This window comes from Nicrophorus vespilloides, unplaced genomic scaffold (genome assembly GCF_001412225.1).
Source record: "Nicrophorus vespilloides isolate i.1.1-1 unplaced genomic scaffold, Nicve_v1.0, whole genome shotgun sequence".
Taxonomy (NCBI): Eukaryota; Metazoa; Arthropoda; class Insecta; order Coleoptera; family Silphidae; genus Nicrophorus; species Nicrophorus vespilloides.
In genome coordinates this window covers 101348-123169 of record NW_017096643.1, presented here as the reverse complement: position 1 = coordinate 123169, position 21822 = coordinate 101348, and the positions used below count along the sequence as shown (strand labels likewise).

Here is a 21822-nt window from a genome sequence, read left to right as displayed (position 1 = left end):
CTCCCTTATTAACCCTTTGCGGTCCTATGTCGGGGCTACATTAAAATTGCTAAAATTAACCTTATTATTATTTACTGGTATGACATCATACCATACCGATAGTAGTCTGCATCGTCGCACTACTACTATATAATTGGACCTACTGAGCATTCTAGTGAAAATAAAATAGGACCGCAAAGGATTTCAAAACTTACATTTTCAGATACACAACGCAATTTGAATTAGGTATTAAAGGAACGTGGATCAAGATTTCAATAAATTTTCTTTTTATATTTTCAGAAATAAATATGTTTATTTTCTCTTGTTCGATTAAAATCTGTGTTGCACGGTATTACATTAATATCAATCGGGTTATTTGTTCATCTTAATTACATACATAGTAAGGTGTTTGATTTCTTTCAAAAACATAAAAGAATAAATAACAAAATTACAAAAAAGATATGTAGAAAATAATAAAAAGTATACAAAATAGATTTTGATAATATCACGCACCATGAAATATCGAATGTCAATCATATTTACTATTTCATTTTGTTTTTTTTTTTCTAAAAAATATATCACTGGAATTCTGCACTAATTGCATATTATTTTGTTTAGTATATTGCAGCACAGCGAACATTTTTAAAGAGGCGAATGGCACTTAAATAAGTATTATGTTGTATGTATTGATATAAGTAGCATTGTTGTGTTTTGTCAATGTTTAAAACTAATTAACTTACTCAAATCGTCGTTAATTGAAGCTCGGTGAAAATCTTTGGCAGAGGTTTGTATATTCCTGTATTTTCTTTGATGATTTTTTAATAATTTGGTCTCGAAGTTCTTTATGAGCGCTGCTCGATATTTAATTCTGGAAACGCCCTAATTGTGAACACCTCGAACAATTCCTGAAATATCAATCAACCGATTATATTTGATATTTCATTGATTGATTTGCTCCACGAATGTAAAACTTACGTAAAACAGCTGCTTGTTCATCTTTTTATTTTGCAAGGTGTCGAAGACTTTTCTGGCTCCGTTCCGAGCCGCACTTGCCCCGACCAATGTTACCAGCACTTCGGGGACGTTGCTGACAAACAGCTTTCGGGCTTCGTTCGCCGTCACTTTTCGCTCTAGTTCACCCCTTTCCGGTGATTTTGGTGCGAGCTCTCCCTGCGGCCAAAAGCTCTTCGTCATCAGCGTAATGTAATAGTGAAGCATCTTCTCCGAAAAGCACCAGGTGATCGAGTCGTAAATCTGTCGATTAATCGTCCTGCCGTATGTGATCTGAACAAACGCGATCAGCGTTTTCCGTAGATACTTAAATAGACCGCGCATATCGAATATCTCGCTCATCAGAGAGTACAGAGGTTCAGCTATGGTATCTTTGGAATCCTCTATACCCAATTTGGAATGGCCATTCATCTTATACCCATCCGACTGCTCGCTACTGCCAGGCGCATCTAAATACTGTGATATGTCTTCCTCCTCGCTATCCCGGATCAGATTCAACTCTTTGACGTTCGCATCATTGTTACTGAAAACGAAACTCAAATTAATTTTTGAACTCAATAACTAGGGAGCCACTACCTTTTGAATAAAGTCGAAAATGAGAATTTAGATTTCTTCGTGGACGGCGCTGTGTGCTTGAGATGTTCCGAGCTCGGACTGAGGAAAGAATATATGGCCTCGCTCTGATTCAATCTGTCATCTTCCAAAATGAACTGAAAATCCAATATTTAATTATGCTCGCAGTATAAAAATGTAGAATGAAAATCTGAAATACCTCCAGGTACTTTTGTATTTGCAACTTGGCCTTGTCCAGGCTGTTTCTATCAGATTTTCCAAAAAGAAACTTGAAAGTCTGCGATGGCAGTTCCAGACCCTTTACATCCGAGCAGAGTGGTCGTAACTTCCTGTGCAACTCTTGAAACTGTGTTAAAGTCCTCGACACGACCCATCCGCTACTCTTTTGCTCTTCGTTCCCCGTATCAGATTCCATCATATGGACTACAATCACAAATTGCGGGGGTTCCTTTTCATCGGGTACCTTCATAAATAATCATAACTAATAGCAATTCAATCTATAAATGGTCTTTATAAATACCTCGGCGCTTTGCACTATTGCCCTCCATTTTCCCAAATTCTCGCCCCAAATTTCGGTTCTAGTCAAATGCGCTTCCAACTGCCTCTTCTCCCCCTGCAACCACTCCACCTCCTTCTCCAACATTTTTAGCACCCGTGATTCTGGTTTCAGAGAAGACTGAAGAGCATGCAGCGCCTGAGTTTTGTTGTTTAGCTTCTCCTGCAATTGGTTCAGCTTTCGTCGCGCATAATTAGAATGCTCGCCCACGTGTAGATTGTTCTCCAAATCCGCCGAGTTCTGGCGATCCTCCGAGCTGCCCTTGGAGTCAACCTCGGTGACGCCTTCGTCGCAATCAATAGCCGCAATCATCTCATTGTAGTACCTGCTGTTTATGAACGGCTGATAATACTTGTCCTCCAATAGTTTGATAACCTGCTGCTGCACCTCGTAGAAAACCTCCGGACCTTTGTCGCCCAACAGAAACGCTTCCATTCGTTTCCTTGTCGTTTTATCCACCTTGATTTCCGCCTGCGGATTTCGTATGAACGTGTAGAAGATCTCGGCGCCGACCTGATGCCAATTCTTGCGATGCGCCACTCTCAGATCCTCCACCGCCGTCCAATATCCGACCAAACCCTGGCTGGCCATCGTCTCTAGGAAATTGGCCAAATATCTACGTCCCAATATGTGGTCTAAAATCGAGTTCAAAGGTAAAATGTGATGCTGCACGCCAGCGTCCCAACCCAGATCCATTAACCGCTTCTCGCATTCCTTCTTCGCGGACTGCAGTTGATCCAAGTATCTCTTCAACTTCTTCGCCTCGTTGATCTCAGATTTATTAATGCCGCTCTTGTCGTTATCGGGATCGATACCTTTAGCGCGCTTCATGTTTTGTAACGTCGTCGCCTGCATGATCTTCGTGACGATATCGTATCGGAATCTCTTTAAGATTTCCAAATCGTCAGTCTTTTGGATGATCTTCAGAAATTCCTCAAACGTATTGGCATACTCGAACGTCTTTCTGTGCATCAAATTGGCCACCTTCTGCGACTCTATGTACACGATCACGTACTGATTGAAGAAATCCGGATCGGTTATGTTGTTTACCAAAGTGTATAGCACTGAAATCAATTGATTTATATTAATTAAATCGTACATTTAAGTTATTACCTCGACAGGCTAAGATTTCTCTAAGGAAGTATTTGGCAGGTGGCAGGGAATAGCTTCTTGGCAGCAGAAACATTATGAATAGCTCAGAAATCTGACGCAAGTAGTTCAGTTCGTGATCCTGCGACATCAGGAACGGAGATACCTTAAATAATGGTTGATGGTTACTTTCAGCCCTGAAACACGACGACTGTTTTAGGGCCACTCGAAAAATATTTCAATGAGAAGCATTTACACTAGAGTCTTGGCCTCGCGAATCCTTTCAAAGTGCATCTCGATCTTTGTGATCATATCGCATGCGATCAAAGTTACGTGATCCATTCGGGAAAGACGATCATGAAGGTTCTGTATTGCACCCCACATATCCTCCCTAAATAAACATAATGTAAATTAAAAATTTCCGTTCAATTTAAAAAGCAGAAAACTAGACCAATAATATTAGCTACATCTAATTAATTACTGTCAACGCTTTACTCTAATCCACATTCATAAATTGATAAAACATTCATACTTGATGTTATCAGATAATTTGGATATTCCATAAGTGTATTGGTTCAAATAGAATGCAATGAAATCTCTGATAAAATTGTCAATCAGCTGTTGAAGGACATTGTCAATAGTTCTGCCCAAGATGACAGGCAGATGGTCCTGATTCGATTTGGTTGTAGACCCACCATCATACTGAAATCCAAATAAGGCTTTCAATATTACAGTTATCCAGTTTACACACATTCAAAAAGCCATACCATGAGTTTGCTGCGAAATAGATTCATCTCCTTCTGGACATGTTCAATATGTGAGCCAGTCTTATGATTCAAAGAGAGCAGGATGTGCACCCAAATTACAAACCAAATCCCAAGCACCACAGATATGGCAGTCAACAGGGTGGCCAGAATGATGGCCAGACATGTCTCGGATACAAGCATAAGGCCTAAACATGCTATAAGAAAGGAGAGCCCAATAAGCTGGGCCTTCTGCAGGTGCATCCTAAAAACTGAAGCAAATCCATTGTTTATTTATGTTTTTATTTAGTTTTCTTATGTTACCTGTTTGATTAAATCACCTGACATCAATTCATAATAAAATGGAGCTATTATCTTGCATTATCCACATTCCCTTATCGTTTAACACTCCACTTACACAGTTAACTATCGACAAACATATTTACAATGTATAGCACACTGCACACGCCACACACACATCGCTACAAACTCATTGACGAAGATCGGCCCTTCGTTACAATTTCTGTGTTTCCGCTACAGATGTCGCGTAGTGTTGCATCAAGTGAATCTAATCAAATCTAATTGCATTTATTTCTTTCACGGAACAGTTACAATTAATTCATTATTTTAAATAATCTATTTTAAATTCAATTTTAAATTATAACAAATTTAAAGCATAAATAGCAATTTGTTTGGTAAAACCAATTTAAATTTAGTTGATTGATTATTATTATTAAATTATTCATTATTATTATTCATTTTGCGTTTTATACTCAGTATTAATTATTAGATCGTGACGCTCCTATTGGTGAATTTCGAATTTTGCAATGGCGTCGAAACAATCAAATTGCAAACAGAAATTATTATGATTATTATTATTATTGAATTAATAATTTCAACTTACATAGGTTCAATATTATTTTACATGTTTATTATTAAGCTATTGTCTGTACATATACTTAAATGATATGGCGGTTGCCTAGTTGATATGTTATTATATTAATTAATTTAATAAGTTGTCGTATGTTATTGATACCTCGTTAATTAGGTATTCGAGATGCCGGGAATATTGGATGTGTAACTAAAGTAGATAGTTCTTTAATTTCCAAGATTATTATTATTATGTTGGCAGGTAAATATTGACTATAACTTGATTTGGAATAGCAAAAGGTACATACATACTTGGAGAATGCAATCAAGTATGTAACATATATATCTATTAGATTTTCAAATTGGTTAATCCGGATGGCGAGGGAAGTTCGAAGAGCGCCGAAGACATCCGAAGGATTCTCGAGGGTTGGCGTCGGTGCGCCGCTTATTATACCAAACCAGTCGGCTCTTAGGTATTGATGTGATAGTACGCGCGTTTTCGTCCTCAGTTTTTTTTGTGCCTTTTCGTTTTTCGGTTCTCTCACCCCCTGTTCCGATTTATTTTGATTCCATCTTTCGTATCGGTTTGTTACATATATTACCGTTCCAGTATGGGATTTCGTGTTAAAGTTTAAGTGATCGATTGTGTTTGTTGTTCTCAGTTTTGTTATTCTCGAAATGGCGATGTGGCGTACGTCGTCGCTACTTTTGTGCATTTTTTTCGTGTCCCATGTTTCATCGGATCATAATAGCATGATGATGTCCCGCATCTCCGAGTCAGATGATGACACCCTGCCGTCGCACAATAAGTGCCAGCCGATCACGGTGCCGGTCTGCCTTGACATCCAGTACAACACGACGATAATGCCGAATCTGCTGAACCACCAGAAGCAAGAAGATGCCGGTATGGAGGTGCACCAATACTTTCCGTTGGTGAAGATCCGTTGCAGTCCTTACGTGCAGCTATTCCTCTGTTCTGTGTATGTGCCTGTCTGCACCATTCTGGATAGGCCTTTGCCGCCGTGCAGATCACTATGTTTATCGGCAAAGAACGGCTGCGAAAACATCATGTCCAAGTTCGGAATCGAATGGCCGGAGAATCTGGACTGCGCCAAATTTCCGCAAGGTCAGGACATCGATGGCGAAATGTGTGTAGGTGAAAATAAGACGGCTGTGGCTGCCGCAGATGCCACGACGCCGAGCCCGAAGGGTCGATACCCTCTGGGTCCTATCAGCTTCCAGCCAAACAAGAAACAGCCCTTCAGGGAGTTCGGCGGACGGGACTTCGGATTCGTCTGTCCAGTTCAGTTCAAAGTACCTAAGATTCTGGAGTATTCCTTGAAGGTGGGCGACAAGGTGGAGAAGGACTGCGGAGCTCCGTGCCACATGATGTTCTTCAGCGAGAACGAGAGAAAATTCTCGCGCGTATGGATTGGTACCTGGGCCCTTCTGTGCTCCGCCAGCTGTCTCTTTACCGTCTGCACCTTCCTCATCGATACCGACCGCTTTCGGTACCCGGAACGACCGATCATCTTCCTATCCGTCTGCTATCTGATGGTCGCACTGGCCTACGTGTTCGGTTTCATTGCCGAGGACTCGGTGTCATGTCGGGAGGCGTTCTCCATGCCCAAATCCGGAGTACAGACGGTCAGCACGATTACGCAGGGCACCAAGTACGAGCTCTGCACTATCCTCTTCATGGTCCTGTACTTCTTCAGCATGGCCAGCAGCATCTGGTGGGTCGTCCTGACCCTCACGTGGTTCCTTGCTGCGGGCCTCAAGTGGGGTCACGAGGCCATCGAGGCCAATTCCCAGTACTTCCATTTGGCGGCGTGGGCCGTACCAGCTATAAAGACCATAACCATTCTCGCCATGGGCAAAGTTGAAGGTAAGCACGCAAAAGGCAAATTGCCACCGTCGACGCCACATTTTCTTTTGTTTCGCGTATCTTCTGTCTGTTAACCGCCGCCTATGATTGATGGTGAATTGGTGAACCGTCCAGTAATTGTGAAATCTCAATTACCATTACCTTAATTACTTTCCATCGAATTACGATACGAATAATAATTACCCGACGTCGGCAAACCAAACAAAAAAAATAACCACCGTCGGGTATTATCAATCAACCGTCGATAATTGAATTACTCAAACATGCATTGTTCCACTGACATCAGGTATATGACAAATTAAGACCCTAACCCTTGCGATAATCTTAAGAAATCAGTCGAGGTACAAAAAAATGAAATAACTAATGATAAAATATTGACACATCTGCGTAACGTATCGAAAAATAATCCAGGTGTTAATTTCGATTGATAATCATTGCAGAATATTTTAATTATTGTTAGATAAGTAGCAGAAACATCTAAAAACACTGGCTCTGAATCGATTCCGATAAAATCGGCCAGCCAAATTTAACGTGTCTGTGATTTACGAACTGCGGGCACGCAAAGTATACACGGTATTCTTAAAACTTTTAATTAATGTTACATAAATTACATAAATATTTGGTCATACACGGCCGCATGAGACGAAATAATAACGGTTTGCGATTTTAAAGGCGCGCCGAAACTGCACGATACAAAATTTAAAAAAAAGTAATAAAAAGACGCACAAAGCACACCATTTGCTGAACACCAGGTGAGACAAATTTCTACTCGCCCGGGAGATTAATTACATTTTAATCCATTGAATTGATTGAATTAGTTCGTATTTCCGAGTGTGCAATAAATAATATGCATTATTTACTAATTGCATTCCATTACCATATTGTACGTTTTCTATATTTATGATATAAATAATTTGCATTCGATCGCAAAACGAAGTCGCCATGGATTATGTCATTTCCTGCGATAATCATGGAATGGATAGTTTTATAACTTTTGTAATTGTACGTTATTATCACAAAGATTCGCAAGAGTATTCTTCGAAGTTGCGAATTGAGGAATGATTGTTTCCGATAAAATGACAAACATGTGTGTAGTACATATATGAGTAATGCTCGAATGTCGTCATGCATTCAATAGGGTTCTTTCCCCCCTCTGCATGATACAAATTATAAGTCGGTAAATTGATATTAATTATATGTTACTTTTAAACTCGTTCATTTTAACTAATTCATCTAGAATAATTAGCATTTTTATTGATCAGTAACTGTTGTTACGTTTTTGTCATGTCAATTTCTGTTATGCTGGAAACGTCAATAATGACAGCTGCAAATTATCACTGAACTTTAAAGTTATAAACCTATCACTTCTTAATTGTACATTTACAATTTTCGTGACCGAAGATTAAAATCAACTAAAAGTTCAGAATATGCAGGATAATACATCGATAATACAATTAATAACTATGTTGTTAAAATGTTGCCCAACGCAGAACATTTCTGACATTACTTAAATTTGAATACAAAAACCTCAAAATATCAAAGTATTGGAAGTTCTTTTTTACTTATCTGAGAGAGCGGTAATAATAGTTTGTAGTTGAACTTGAAAGGTGACGGCTACGGCACGCGAGATAATTTAGTTGTTTATATAAACCGACGTCGGTGGTCCATTAAAAAAATATAATAAAAAAAACGAGAATTAAGCGAAAGAAACGAAAACAGCACGTCGCATGAATCTATAAACTTACGTCCACTCGAATGTAGTAATATTTATATTTCTGATACTGCGGTCCGTAAAATCCTCTTTTTATTTCCATTCTCTTTCCACCTCTCGAAATAAGAGGGGAAAATGATGTCTCATAAATTCTCCGAAAATGGCTTTATTAAAAACCATAATCCGGAATTAAGTTCTACCAAAGTAATCCCAAAAAAAAGAGAGAGAAAGAATATTATGCATATCATGCATAAAGAATGGATTATTAATAAAGAACGTAACTATTTGACAGTTTTATGTGATGGCAGTTAAAAGTGTTTTATCTGTGGTTTATATTATATCCCTTAATACTTTATATACTAGACTGACGGTATTATAGATTCAGAAGAGTAAAAATCTTAACATTATAGTCGATAGATAATTGCGAGAAAACATACTAAAATATTGTGTGTACTATTTTATCATACTCCTATTATATTTGCGGCGGCGCTCATTTAAAGCGTAGCTCGTAATTGGCTTGTTGTAAATATTTAACCCTCACTTAACCTTTTAACCTTCTTCGCAACGCAAATCATTAGCATTAATTAACGTGATTGCGGCCGACTGTATAAACAAGTCTCGAGCACGACAGAAAGCCATATTCAAAAACACTGTTGATGTGTGTCAGTTTTAAATTCATGTAAGAATTTAAAAAAGAAATCAAAATGAAAACCAATTCTGAAGCGTAATCTGCATCATTTTCGTAGCATCATGAAATAGTGTAGAGGAAGTTATGTTATGAAGCAGGAGATATAGAGAAGTAGTAGGGGGATATTTAAATAATTGTCGTTTTAGTGATGTCACTAAATTTTCGTTCTTAAACGCTCGTTGTTGAGATGGTTATCACTTGAAGTATAACCCAGGAAATCTCGTGTGTAATGTCTCAGAACTAGTTTAATAACCTTGGAATGACGAAAATAGAAGAAGGAAAGAATGGGAGGGAGTCGAGGATATGAATCTCCTCTTCTCTGCTCCGCTCTTCTACGTTCAACTCTTTCTTTCTCTCTCCGCAACGGCATTTGTATTCAAACGTGTTGAAATTGAATAGAATATATTTGTAGTAAAAATTTACGCTCGCAGCATCGAAACTTATTATTACGGTTGCATATAAATTGCTTATTTAAGAGAAATCGGGGAGCGGAAAAAAAGAAGACAAAAATTAAAGCCCAAAAATGAAGACAAAATATCTAAATCTGTGTTATTCTTAAAGTTTAGATACTTTAATAACTTGTTTCATAATCTAAGGGCCGATCCTGTTCATACGGGTATACACCTGCACATCTTTTACACCTGCTTATTGTTGCTTGATTGTAAACACATGTTGATTTTTGTATAGTTTTCGTAGCTTTTTTCCTGTGTCTTGAGTTTGATTGTTATTAATTATTATTACTGTCGATTTACTATCAATTAGTGATACTATTTTTCATGTTATGGTAATTAGTGAGTTGTATATCAGATTTGGTAACACCAATTATGTAAATATTGCATATTAATTGATACATTTTGAAATGAACTGCCTCGGCCTGTCCATATTTTCACCATCAAAATTAAGTAATGTTTGTCCATCCATTTAGTTAAGACCGCTGTTACTTAAGCAACACTTGTTAATACAGTATAAATATTTGTATTTATCAGGTGTTTGTCTCTGTATAACTAATGTTTGATGTCGAGACTTTTTACTTTAGTAAATCGTCTTTTTTTTCTATTCTAATAAAAATAGATTACCATTATTTGTAAATTGTTTAAAACAATTGTTAAATTGGGATTGGGAATGTTTTAAGGAATTTTAATAAAACAAAGTGCATTCGCTATTATATTTTTGTATTGTTGTTCACGGCATGAGCACATGAGTGTAATTGGGTCGTCGCGTGTAACGTATAGTCAGAGTCCATTATGTACGCGTTTTATTACAATTATGTAATGATACATTAACTAATTAACGCAGAAGACGCAGCAGATCCCAAATCTAGAAATATGAATGTATTTAATTGCAACGTAACTTTGGGTGAATGTGCACGCTAATGGCGTATTGCAAGATGGCGTCGTCAAAGTTAGATTTTTGTAGTTGTTACCAACCCATGGAAAACAAACGTCGCGTCCGTGGAGAGTATAGTAAAACGGATGTTGTTGGATCTGTTGTTGTTGCCGCTGTTGCCTCTCGCGTTCGACCGTAATTAATGATTCCCGTCGGTGTGTGTGTGTGTGTGTTTGTTTGTTACCCGGTTTAATTTATGAGGCGTCCCGGTGATCCCGCGTGGGCGAATATACGAGAAAGCGCGGGCGGCGATGGAAAGTCGTGACTCGACTTCACGGATGACCCCCGAAACAAAACAGCCTTGTCTCCTTCCTCTTCATCCATTTGTATTTCTTCCATTCCGTTTCCATGGTACAAGCAAACAAAGAATGAAACAAGAAATCGAGACATAAAAATCGCCCTGTTGCAAGTTCGTTTGCGATGTAAATTCGCAAATGTTTCGTCTCGTAAAGGGAAAATGGAAATGTGCGCTTCGTGTGCCTCGCATCTTGCAGTACCACAACTACAACCAACAACAACGACGGCAGCAACAGAGAACAACAAAAAGGAAATCCCTGTGGTGGGTTCAAGAACTTCTTTGAACTCGACCCCGGCCTCGGCCCTCATAACTCCTGTCAATCCGTGAACGTGATTTACCTTTTACAGCATCGAATTCTTCCAGCCGCTCTCCAGTCTCTTTCTTTCTCCTCCGTCTACACCGCTTGCGCTAATTAATATCTCTAGTCCATAGAATGAAACGATCGTTCTAACAAAAGAAAAAACTTAAAATTTATACTTGCGAATAAATCTGGCGGTCCGTAACACCCTTTCCATCTCCTGAATCGCTTCGCAATTTTGGTCATGTTTCATGAGGTCGATAAATTTACTCTTGTGCAATCGGTAACCGCCTCTAAAAGTTTACCTGAGCGATAATTGGGTGTCTCTGAATGTGACACGGAAACGTAATTTTCTCGAAGAATGTTTTTAATTTAGAAATAAAAAGTATGTTTGTGTGTGCACAGGAGATTAAGAGCGAAGAAAATAGCATGTAGAAAAAAGTAACAGCCGTGTCCACGTGTGTGTAATATATTTTTAATGATACTCCAAGGAATTAGTGTCGAATTGCTGCGTCGACAGCGGAGTTACAAAAATGAACGCGAACAAACGAACCGAACCGTATATTTAATCCGCGGAAAATATGGAACAAACGAGACAAACTATTAATTCATTTAGTTCATTCATTCAGTTTCTTTATCAGACCAACAAGTTTTTCAATAATTTTTTTGACGTGTTTCTTGTCACTTTCTGTCAATCTTTGGTCGTGATTCCTAATAAGTTTTTCGTTTCTAATCGAATTAGGATTTATGAGAATTATACTGTGTGGAATTAGAGGAGTTATTGCACCGAATTGGGGTTAACAAAGCCGTCATTGCGAGCAGTACTCCATAAAAATTCAGTCGAGAAACGCCGCTCGATTTCGCATTATTCAAATGGAACGGCCGCAATGCTGCGGCACACCGAAACCGATTCAGATATCCGTCATCTGTCCGAATAAAACAGCTGTCAAACACATCAAACGGCGAATTCCCTCTTCTCGGCGTGATACTGTTTCAATAAAATTGTTTTGGAAAATGTTATATTTCGTCATTTATAACACCTGTCAAAAAGAGAGTACCTGTCGTGAACACCTGTCATTGTTCGTAGCGATCGTAAAATCTTTTGAATATAAATGTTACTGTTTTGTTTAAAGATAATTTATCTGTTGGAATAGTGTAATAATGATGATAGTTATACGACGTAGAGGAACTGTTAATTTTACTGTTAAATTGCGTACGGTAGACGCGCGCTAAATTCTCGTTGCTCTCGGTTCGAGGAGCTCAAATGAAATTGGGATGCTGCTGGGGAAAATTGTATGTAGGATGCACAAACACACTCTCACATGCAGTTCTTCTCGTTACTCGCTGCATTCATTAAAAAAGGGCAGACCGCTTCAAAGGGACCGACGAGCGCGATAAGCTCTCACTCATCTCGCAGTCGGAGATAAAGCCCAGATAACACTTGAATGCCTTTTCTATCTTCTGCAAACACTGGGGTACTCATGACACATAACCCCGACTTGGAAAAGTTCTGTTCTTTCTCTGAAAGCACTTCATTATGGCATCAGATCTGACAACGACGCCTCGATTGCTAACTGGCAATTATACCAAAAGAATATGGAATTAGTTTGTTTTTTAAAATAATTACAAAACCGTCGTTGATATTTCAGGTGAACGTAATAGATAAGTATTGCAATGTAGCAAAAGTGGAGAGAGAGAAAATAGAATAATTTTAATCTGCTTATTCGTATCATATTTCTGATGGGAAACGAAATTGCTCCTAATTGCTGGGTTCCGTGGGCTTAATTGAATGCACTTCGAGATAAGAAGAAATTCGAACAATCACAGATGCGAGGAAGCAAATGAAATGAACGAGAGAGGTACAAAAAAATGAAGGCTAGGAGCAGCAACGCCAACTAAGCCGTGTCCGAATGCTGCGGCTCCGGTAGCTCATTATACTTATTAGTAACGCAGCGAAATTACATACAATTTATAGTAGACATAGTTAAGTCGAGTTATTCTTATTTTGGCAGGATTGTTGTTACACCCAGACACATATACTTCCAGTTTTTGCGGTATTTGTATTTCTCATCAGGCAAATGGATCGATGAATACAAGTAATTAATTATTAGTAGTCGTACGACTGCGAGGTCCGGAATGGTATAATAATATTTAGCTGCGGTGATTAATAAGGCCCGATTTGCATAAGCGCGCTTCTCATTCCAATTTTCTTGAACGAGAAGCCCAATGAACATGTCAGTTCTCGTTAGAGATCACAACCTAATCGACAAGATACAGGTTATATGCACCATTTCTATTATTTTTTCTTCATGTTTCGATCCGTCACAAAGGAATCCAATCAACGGCACAATTCCTTGACGGAAAAATGGAGTATTCCTATTTTCTCGGGGGGAGAACTCGCCTCTTTTGTGTTTAATATTTATCGGTTTGTATACCTGGGAGTGGGAGATCAGGTAGAAAAGCGGAACATTTAACCACGGTCGTTTGGCATCGTTTATTTCTTATTTTCTTTCCTTAATTAATTTTCTAATAAAGGATGGAAAAGGTAAAATGAGGAGGAGGAATGGAAAGGGCGGCTTTTGAAGAACTTGGCAATTTGTATTCAACGCGAGCTCCGCATGCTGCATCCATCCATACGGTGACCACACCAAGCCACCAACCAGACACTGTCGCCAACATACTACTCCAAATGATACTTTATTACATACTTCGAGCTAATTGCCATCGCGAGGTTCTCTTCCACGAAGCCAAAACCACTTACGTCGCTCGCAGTTTTTTCCCGTCTTGCCCGCTTTACACGCACTTGCACACAAACTATTAATATAATTCATCTCAAACAATCCACTTTTCTCGAGGACACGGCAACGCCGGTCTTCCTGACACCTGTCAGTAGTTCCACCAAAATCTACCCCGGTACCACCACGACAGGTATAAAGAATCCTCTCCACACCTGATATCAATAGAATCTATTGATCGGATTCAGATTTCTCACGTTACCGTGATACACCTCACTCTAAATAGACACAAAGCTTCGGCTTTCAAAGGAAACCAACAGCACCGCTTCAACTTGACGAGATATTATATGGTAATCTTAACTTCTAATACTACTTTTAATTAAAATAGTATCATTTATAAACCAAGATAGCTGTATCACTTTTTCTACGCTTAGAATAACTGCTATATTTATCTTGTCCATTAAACTTTGACCAGTATTTCCATGTTCGAGTTAACGTTTAATTGCACGCTGAATTTAATGGAAGTCTTAAAGCAGTATCATCGTAAACTTTAAGCTGGCAACAATTATTCTTTAGTTTAATTCATTTTCGTTTTCTTTATTCGGGGAGATGCAGAGTCTAGTCTCCATCAAAAATTTACTGTGATAACTCGCATATTTATAAATACTTTTTTGCAGTACCATTCGCTTGTTAAAAATTAAATTCAATTCTCTCGAAATCAAATTATTCTAATTTTGTAGACTGGTTAATCATGAAGATTAGTGTCTGAAAAAGGCAATTTGGTGTTGTACGTCCACAACGGTAATATGGTCGTTCGATTCGGTTTCTATAGCAGTTCGTCAAGAGAACCAACATCTACCCGTTGTTTTGTATCTGGTTGCTAAGCAACGTCAAACAAACTGCATGCTATGCCCATGTAGCCGTGAATTGAATTGCCTTATTGTTCCTTATTGTACGATAAATGGCTGTCGATTACGCAACGGACAAATTCTGCAAGAGGGAAAAACCGAAAAGAAGGAGAGAAAGATATGGTGGTATGGAGGAGAGACCAATAATATTTCCCCTCGGTCGCATTAATATCGTTCGCATTATATTATATAGATACATGCATGTAATAAACCAGTATATGAATCTCGGCGAACCGGTTATCCTCCTCCTTCTCGTCTTTCACCTCCCAGTGGATTCTCCCCGCATGCACTTAGACAAGAGTCGCTCTCTCTGGATGCTCGACATTATTCTCTTTTATACCACGAAAACATTAATTAACTCCGGATTAGATTAAAACCCGAGTCGAAGGATCAAAATTTTGCATAGTTCCCGAGAAAAAAAAAATGCAAAAGTAAAAAGGAAAATCTTAATATTTGCGATGCCACATGGGAACATGTTAAACGCGTCGTAAATCACTAAATTTAATTCCGTAAAAGCGAGTTATTCGCCGGTTTTAATTATTATTCCTCAGAACTAATTTAATCCGCCTATCACATGCGTCAGAAATACACCCGTCGCTAATGGAAACGTCCATCATTTATTTCAGTTCCACTGCATTTTTTTCCCGATCATACAACACCTTCCGATCTTCGGGATTTCTTTTTTCTTCTCGTTTCTCTCTTAACAAATTAACGGCCGTCCGAGGTGTGGATAGATTAATTCCAGCTAAGAGCGCGCGCTGATTAATAGATTCGGTAATATTCGATTACTGGTCTCTCATGCATAATGCATACGCAATCGATAATTCAATTCCATCCGAAGATTGATTTACAACCATAAAAGTTTCTATTAATTTTGACAGCTTCCAATTTTCAACTCTTTTTTCGTATCTTTCGTTATCCTTTTCCTCTCGTGCATCCACTTAATAATTTTCGCTGTTGGCAACGCGCGTGTATCTGTAATGTTGGCAATAAATACGCAATTTGTTGTGACATTCTCAGCTGTCATCGACTGGAAATGTATGCGCCGGTATATACATTCGTGATTACTTTATTGTCCGGCAGGGAATTAGGTGCAGGGAAAATCTTAATCTGCGTTCGGATTTATGCTGCGCGCGATATTTCATGCGAGTCTTGTCATTGTACGAGCGAAAATTTATGGTTCGGATTGCGCAAATCCGCTCGGTCGGCGCGCAACAATAGGAGGAAAAATTGCCGCCATTAAGGCACGTCAAAATTTCCATTTCGCAGCTCTCGCCTTGCTTGAAACGTGTTAAAATGCACGTGATAAAAAGGCAACGGCGGCAATTATATACATCGCCATTTGTCACCCACAGCTCACTAATATCGATTTTTTTTGTTCTATTTTTTCGTATTTTGAACAATTCATTTGTGCTAATATAATGAAGGGCTTTCATGCTTTTTTTAAATTATTCTTACTGTTCCATTTCTGCTCCCAAATGGTGCTTACCTCTCCTCACATTCCTCCTGTTTTATTGGTGTTATGACAATCAGGTGTTATAAATGACAATCAGGAATACAAACTAATAAGTGACTATTGATAAGGTTTTTTATGTTGACAAACGAAACATATTTGTGTAGTTACGTAAACGCAGAATGTTACGGTGGTTTTGAATAATTTAAGATTGATTTTATTTCGAGACGATTTGCGGGTGTTCGGTAATACCGTCGAGAGAAGAGAGCTCATAAAAGTCGGTCGAAAATATTCGCGTTGCAGGAATAGAATACGTTCGGTTTACTGAACTCTCTGGATGGATCTGTATGGTCTGCACATCCTTCTTCTCCTCCCCAACAATAAATAGGCAGAGGAGGGTGAAATTTAATGAAGCCAATTCCGAACTCCAGTTATGCCGAAGTTGGGGTTGCAGAATTAGGAGGACCAACTCAGGACCCTTCGACGGGGAAAAACTTCCTCACTTGATTTCAACAATCCAATTCCTTGATAATGCAAGTACCTCAGAGCCCCCTCGATGCCGATAAATTAGTCGGGGATTTCGCGCAACAAGAATCTGCCAATCCATCGGTTTTATTGAGATATTTCGTAAACAATTGTTAATAAAATCATCGGCGGGATGCCGACGGTTAATTAAATTTCGATTTATTTAAATTAAGGAAGGAGTCTCGTTTGCCCCGGCGTTACAAACGGGGGATGGAGAGGACTTTTCTAGCCAGGATCTTCGGAAAACGGGTTATGGTAAAGAGATCTTGTTCCATTCCATTCGCGTCGTCGTTGTGGCCAACGATGATTTATACTTCCACATTTTAATACGCGTTTCATTTCTTTTCATTCTTCTTTCCTACTTTCTTCCGCTGCTTTGCCGCAGTGATTACAAACCCAAATACGATTTGTATGACCATTAAATTACGGGTTCTGAACTAGACTCGAAATCCAAATGGAAAAGGAAGAATAAAAAGATGAGGATGGACGCAATCGGTGAATTCAATTTATCAAAGCCGCAAAACGTTGCGCCGTGGGTAATTCTCGAATTCTCACCTCAGTCAGCGCCTAATTAAAGAAAAAAACAACTTGAAGCAGTCGAAAATAAAAAACTAATTATGAAAAATGATATTGGTATTTAGTTTCACTTGTTTCAACATCTGACAATGGCGTTGCCTTATTTCGAAATTTGACAGAAAAATAAAAGATTGTAAATATAATATATCTAATTAATAATTGAATTTGTTTCAGGTGAGTTTGACAACTTTCTCTTAATACGAAAAAGACAAGTTCCTGGTTGGTAAGATAATTTAAAAATATTTTGTTTCCAATCTCTAATCAATTATGTTGCTTCGCTATATGTCGCACTTTCTCGTGTGACTCAACTTTGCCATTATTTTTTCTACGCGACGCAATTTCCGGTTGCAAATTGTGCTCGCTTCCGCTTCGCTAAAATTAAGATTTTGCTGGGGCTGCCAAACGAAATAAAAAAGCCGTCACTACATCTTTCACTTTCTTCAATAATTACGGAAATGTTAAACCCGTAGATCGGAAGGTGCAGTTACGCTTTCAAACTACAGTACTTGTCGATTCTAACCTCATTACATCAACGTTTTCAATTAAAAGAATCCCAATCAAGTTAAAATGATATAAAATTAAGTACAGTTTCGATGAGATCAGAAAATAATGATCTCGTGATTTTGCTCATCGGTTCTAATGGTGGAAGGTGATCGATGGTAGAGATTATGTGTAATAATAATTTATCCGCGGCCACCACTAATTATCGCTGCGTGAGTTCCATCTATCGTGGATTCAGTAACTTGAAAACAACAAAAATTACAATAACGCAGAGCCGTTGAAACATTTCTTTCGATTTAGTTGTGTCATTATTAATAATATTCGTTTCTTTAATGCATCTGATCCTAAACGATTAATTGTAATCGTTCCGCATGAAATCGACTCGCTTTTTCTTGGTTAATTGATTTCTATGACAATAAAAACGAGATTAATTTATAGAAATGTCCAAGCCGATTGAGTTATTTGGGTTATACTGCAAACACGCGATGAACGTATTCGTTTCTTTATCGATAAGTGTCAGAAAGCTGTGACAGGTGTCTAATAAAAAAAATCTTTGGTTAAAGTATATTCCAACTTAATAAAGAAATTTATTAAAAACATAGATAAGTTATCTGTCATTATAAGATGACAAATGACAGGTGTTTGAAAAAAGTAGTTAGTTGTATAATCTAATTTGAGAGTTGTCGTGAAAAATGTAAGAGAATAAACAAATTAGTTTGGGAAAAGAAAAGTAAATTATATAAGCAATAATCGAATGAGAGAAAAAAAAGTTTGTTGCCTAAGTTTATTATCCAATTTATGAACTGTCGCAACTGGTTGGATATATTTAAAAGTAGGTTGAATTAGCATTAACCGAAGTTAATTGATTTCAGATTGAAAACAACCGTAATTAAATTAAACAACAGGAAGAGAGTGAATCTAGTTTTGAGCAACGTAAAAGAGACAGGAAAAAAACGTATAGCGCGACTAATTTTAATAATAAATTTCGCTGAATACAATTTTTTAAATTGTTTTACATCGTATTTTTTTGCCCACTTTTTCATTTTGTGTGAAACGCGTGGAAAATCGTAAATTACAACTAATTCGACCAGGGCTCGTCGCACGTCAGGCGTCGACTACCTACAAAACAGTGTTGCCAACGTAAGTTGCGCCGCATTTGTGTGTTGGCAACATCTGTTGCGAACGCATTATTTATTTTTTCGATTTGCTTCTTTTTAGTTTTTGTTTTTCATACGGAGCTCCACAGCAAGAAACGTAATAATGATCGAAATGCGTTGAACACCAGAAGTTGTAAATTAAAGCTTTGCAAACCGGTAATGGGAGTGAAACGATGTTTACGATCGCATTCAGCAGGCGACGTGGGGAAGAAAATTTCAATCGTCCTGTTCTCTATCCTTCTTGCACTTCCCTCTGTCGTCGTTGTTGTCATCTTGAGAATTATGCTTCGGAATCGATGACACAATAATGTCGTAATTTGCATTATTCATGCTACCCCGTTTTTTTTATAAACTCCGTTCGCATGTTTTTCTTCGTTTGTCCTCCTCTTTCTTTATCTTCAGAAATCTGCTTAAGGAAGAATGTCCTCTCATTGTATTTAAATCGCGCTGCGGAAACCAAACGCACCAAAAGAAGAGAAGAACGAAGGAAAAAAGAAAGAAATGAGAACTCATCTGATTGACATTTCCCTCCATTGCTTTGATATTATGCGCGACGCTCATTTCTTTCATACTTTTATATATTCGATTCGAGTGCAGAGGAGGACCACGACAATGACCTTTTGCTCGTTTCATTTCCTCCGTCTGTTGAACAACTCGGCATGGACGTGACTTCCATTGCCACGATTCGAAAAGCGTTCCAAAGAGACAATGAAAAGTAAAAATACAATGGGAGAATCATATTTGTATTGCCGCCTAGAATTTAGCTGTGGACATGCAGATTTAATGAAGTCATGTTCCGATAGGAAATTAAAAGGCGCAGCCGTGGCTCGCTTTTCTTTATTGTTAAAAGACAAATATTAAAACTTCTATTCTTCTGTTTTGTCGCGCCATTTTAAACATAATTAATGGTTAAAGTGAACACGCCCATTATCCTATCCATTTGTCAAAGTGTAGAACGCAGGAATTCAAGTTAAAAAATTCTTACCTACTTTTCTCGGAAAATCGGAATCGAATGGATTACGTTCGGTAGATCTGCGAAAGTAATGTAAATCGCATACATCATAATATTTACAAATAATAAAATTTTCCACGTAATTAATGCCAATTAGTGGAAACATAATAATTTACGCGGAACGAAAAGGCCGCGGGGCGAGGCAATATCGCGAGGCAAATAACTCTATTAAGCGCTTGGCTTTTGCAACGTAGAAAAAAATAATAATACAACACACATGTATATAAATAAAGTAAGTGTGACATAACCTCAATAAATACCGTAGTTTATTGCGTAAATAAACGGAAAGCTAAAAAAAATAACATCTCGTTTTCTATTTACGAAATGGCAGTGTTGCTGTTATTTCATATAATCTGACATTTTATCGTGTATTTATTATTTTGACTTAGGTAATTAGATTACAAAAAGTGATATATTTACGTATAATTCTCAATATCAAAATTGTATTGTTCTAAAATCTCTGTAATTATCAAAGTTGGAGTACGATGATTCTGTATTCCAAATGGCAAATTTGATGGTTCCAAAAATCTCACGTCATTTCTCCCAATTGGGGTCATTAAATTGAAGTGGTGTAACTGCAATTGTCGAAGATTCTCCTCGGATGGATGGAACAGTGAACATTAGTAGTTTCAAAGTTTCCAACAATGCAATTAAAAGCATACAATGGCATGTCCGGAACTGTCGCTACGGACACCCCGGATTCTGATTCCACCTCTTCGTACATATCAATTTTCACATGAAGCTAAAACAAGAACAATACCAATTGTTTTTGTAACGAACTCTGTTGCATTCACATGTCTTCATTAATATACACATATGACATGTGTCAGGGAGGATTAAGGGATTGGAGGAAGCAAGGTCGTAAATCGTCGAGGCCATTAGAAATTTCAATCTGATTTCGCGGTTGATCGGAGTTAGAAAGCTCTCGGAATCCTATATTCCGTAATATTTACGCTTTGTTTTATTGATACTAATCGATCGATTAGAAAGAAATTCTGTCGACTAGAAAAGAATAAAAAAAATCGTCAGTGAATTGTGAAAATGTAGTTAAATGGTACAATAATGGGAGTTGGGTGATTGAGCGTGTGGCGTGGGTAGGTAACTTGGTAATGTCTGCAGCGGCATTCTGATTGCGCAAAGCACAAAAGCGAAATTTATCTTCGCGAAACGGACAAATTCGTTTATTACGCAATTACGGGTTTTGCTATGTTTGATTGTTGTTAGTTGTTTTTTCTTTCAAATACATTTTTCATTGCGAAATTAAAATTCAAGAACACAAATCGAATGTTTTGTAATTACCATTACGTCTAGTGATTGATGCAATCAAATGTATCCATCGGTCGGAGATGAAACGAGCAGGAGGAACGTAAATAAAGAGATTGTAATCAATTTCTCATCTCCTTCTCTCTTGAACTAACCATTGTTTCGTAAAATGAAACCCAAAAGCTAATTCGAATGATATCTATCTATCTGTGCCCGTTCCAAGAACGTCGGAAGACGAAGAAAAAGTCATCAAATCGAAAGCATCGCTCGTGAGTTTCTCCTTTTTATTAGACATCCAAGAATTCCTAAAAGAGAAATATACACATATATACCTATGAATTCCCGAAGAAATTAATTAATCGGTCAATGGAATATCTGAAAATGTTAATCATCGACTTTCCAATACATTTCCAAATTTTATAAACAAATATAATACTCTTTTATGCTTGTCGACATTTCTAATTCTATTTATAAATAATTTAGGTGATGATGAAATGTAGAAATCTAATTTCCTGGTACTCTCTATTTTGTATATAAATATTTGTGGAAATTGTAGTTATTAGCGTGTAGAAAAAGATAACATCTTATTCAATTAATACTTT

At 37.8% G+C, this 21822-nt stretch overlaps 2 protein-coding genes across 4 annotated transcripts in view; one reads left to right on the top strand and one right to left on the bottom strand.

The window, feature by feature from the left end:
* Positions 1-304: 304 nt before the first annotated feature.
* Positions 305-4477, bottom strand: LOC108557711 (sorting nexin-25). Of its 3 annotated transcripts, none has more exons than XM_017914348.1 (10): positions 4276-4477; positions 3976-4223; positions 3741-3910; positions 3465-3599; positions 3233-3405; positions 2084-3183; positions 1763-2029; positions 1567-1700; positions 955-1513; positions 305-884 (listed from the first exon to the last, which is right to left on the bottom strand). In XM_017914348.1, exons 2-10 carry the CDS (start codon positions 4213-4215, stop codon positions 822-824), a joined length of 2841 nt encoding a protein of 946 aa, XP_017769837.1. In that variant the 5' UTR covers positions 4216-4223; positions 4276-4477; the 3' UTR covers positions 305-821. The 3 variants fall into 3 exon arrangements, with proteins under 3 accessions (XP_017769837.1, XP_017769839.1, XP_017769838.1); XM_017914350.1 differs by having other exon boundaries at positions 1763-2026; positions 4276-4475; XM_017914349.1 differs by lacking the exon at positions 4276-4477 and having other exon boundaries at positions 3976-4253.
* A 629-nt stretch (positions 4478-5106) lies between these two features.
* Positions 5107-21822, top strand: part of LOC108557743 (frizzled-7-A) — a 32943-nt gene continuing 16227 nt past the window's right edge. The window contains exon 1 of the mRNA XM_017914389.1: positions 5107-6709. Within this exon, the coding sequence (XP_017769878.1) occupies positions 5500-6709 (1210 nt within the window). The 5' untranslated portion in view covers positions 5107-5499. The remainder of the gene's footprint in view (positions 6710-21822) is intronic.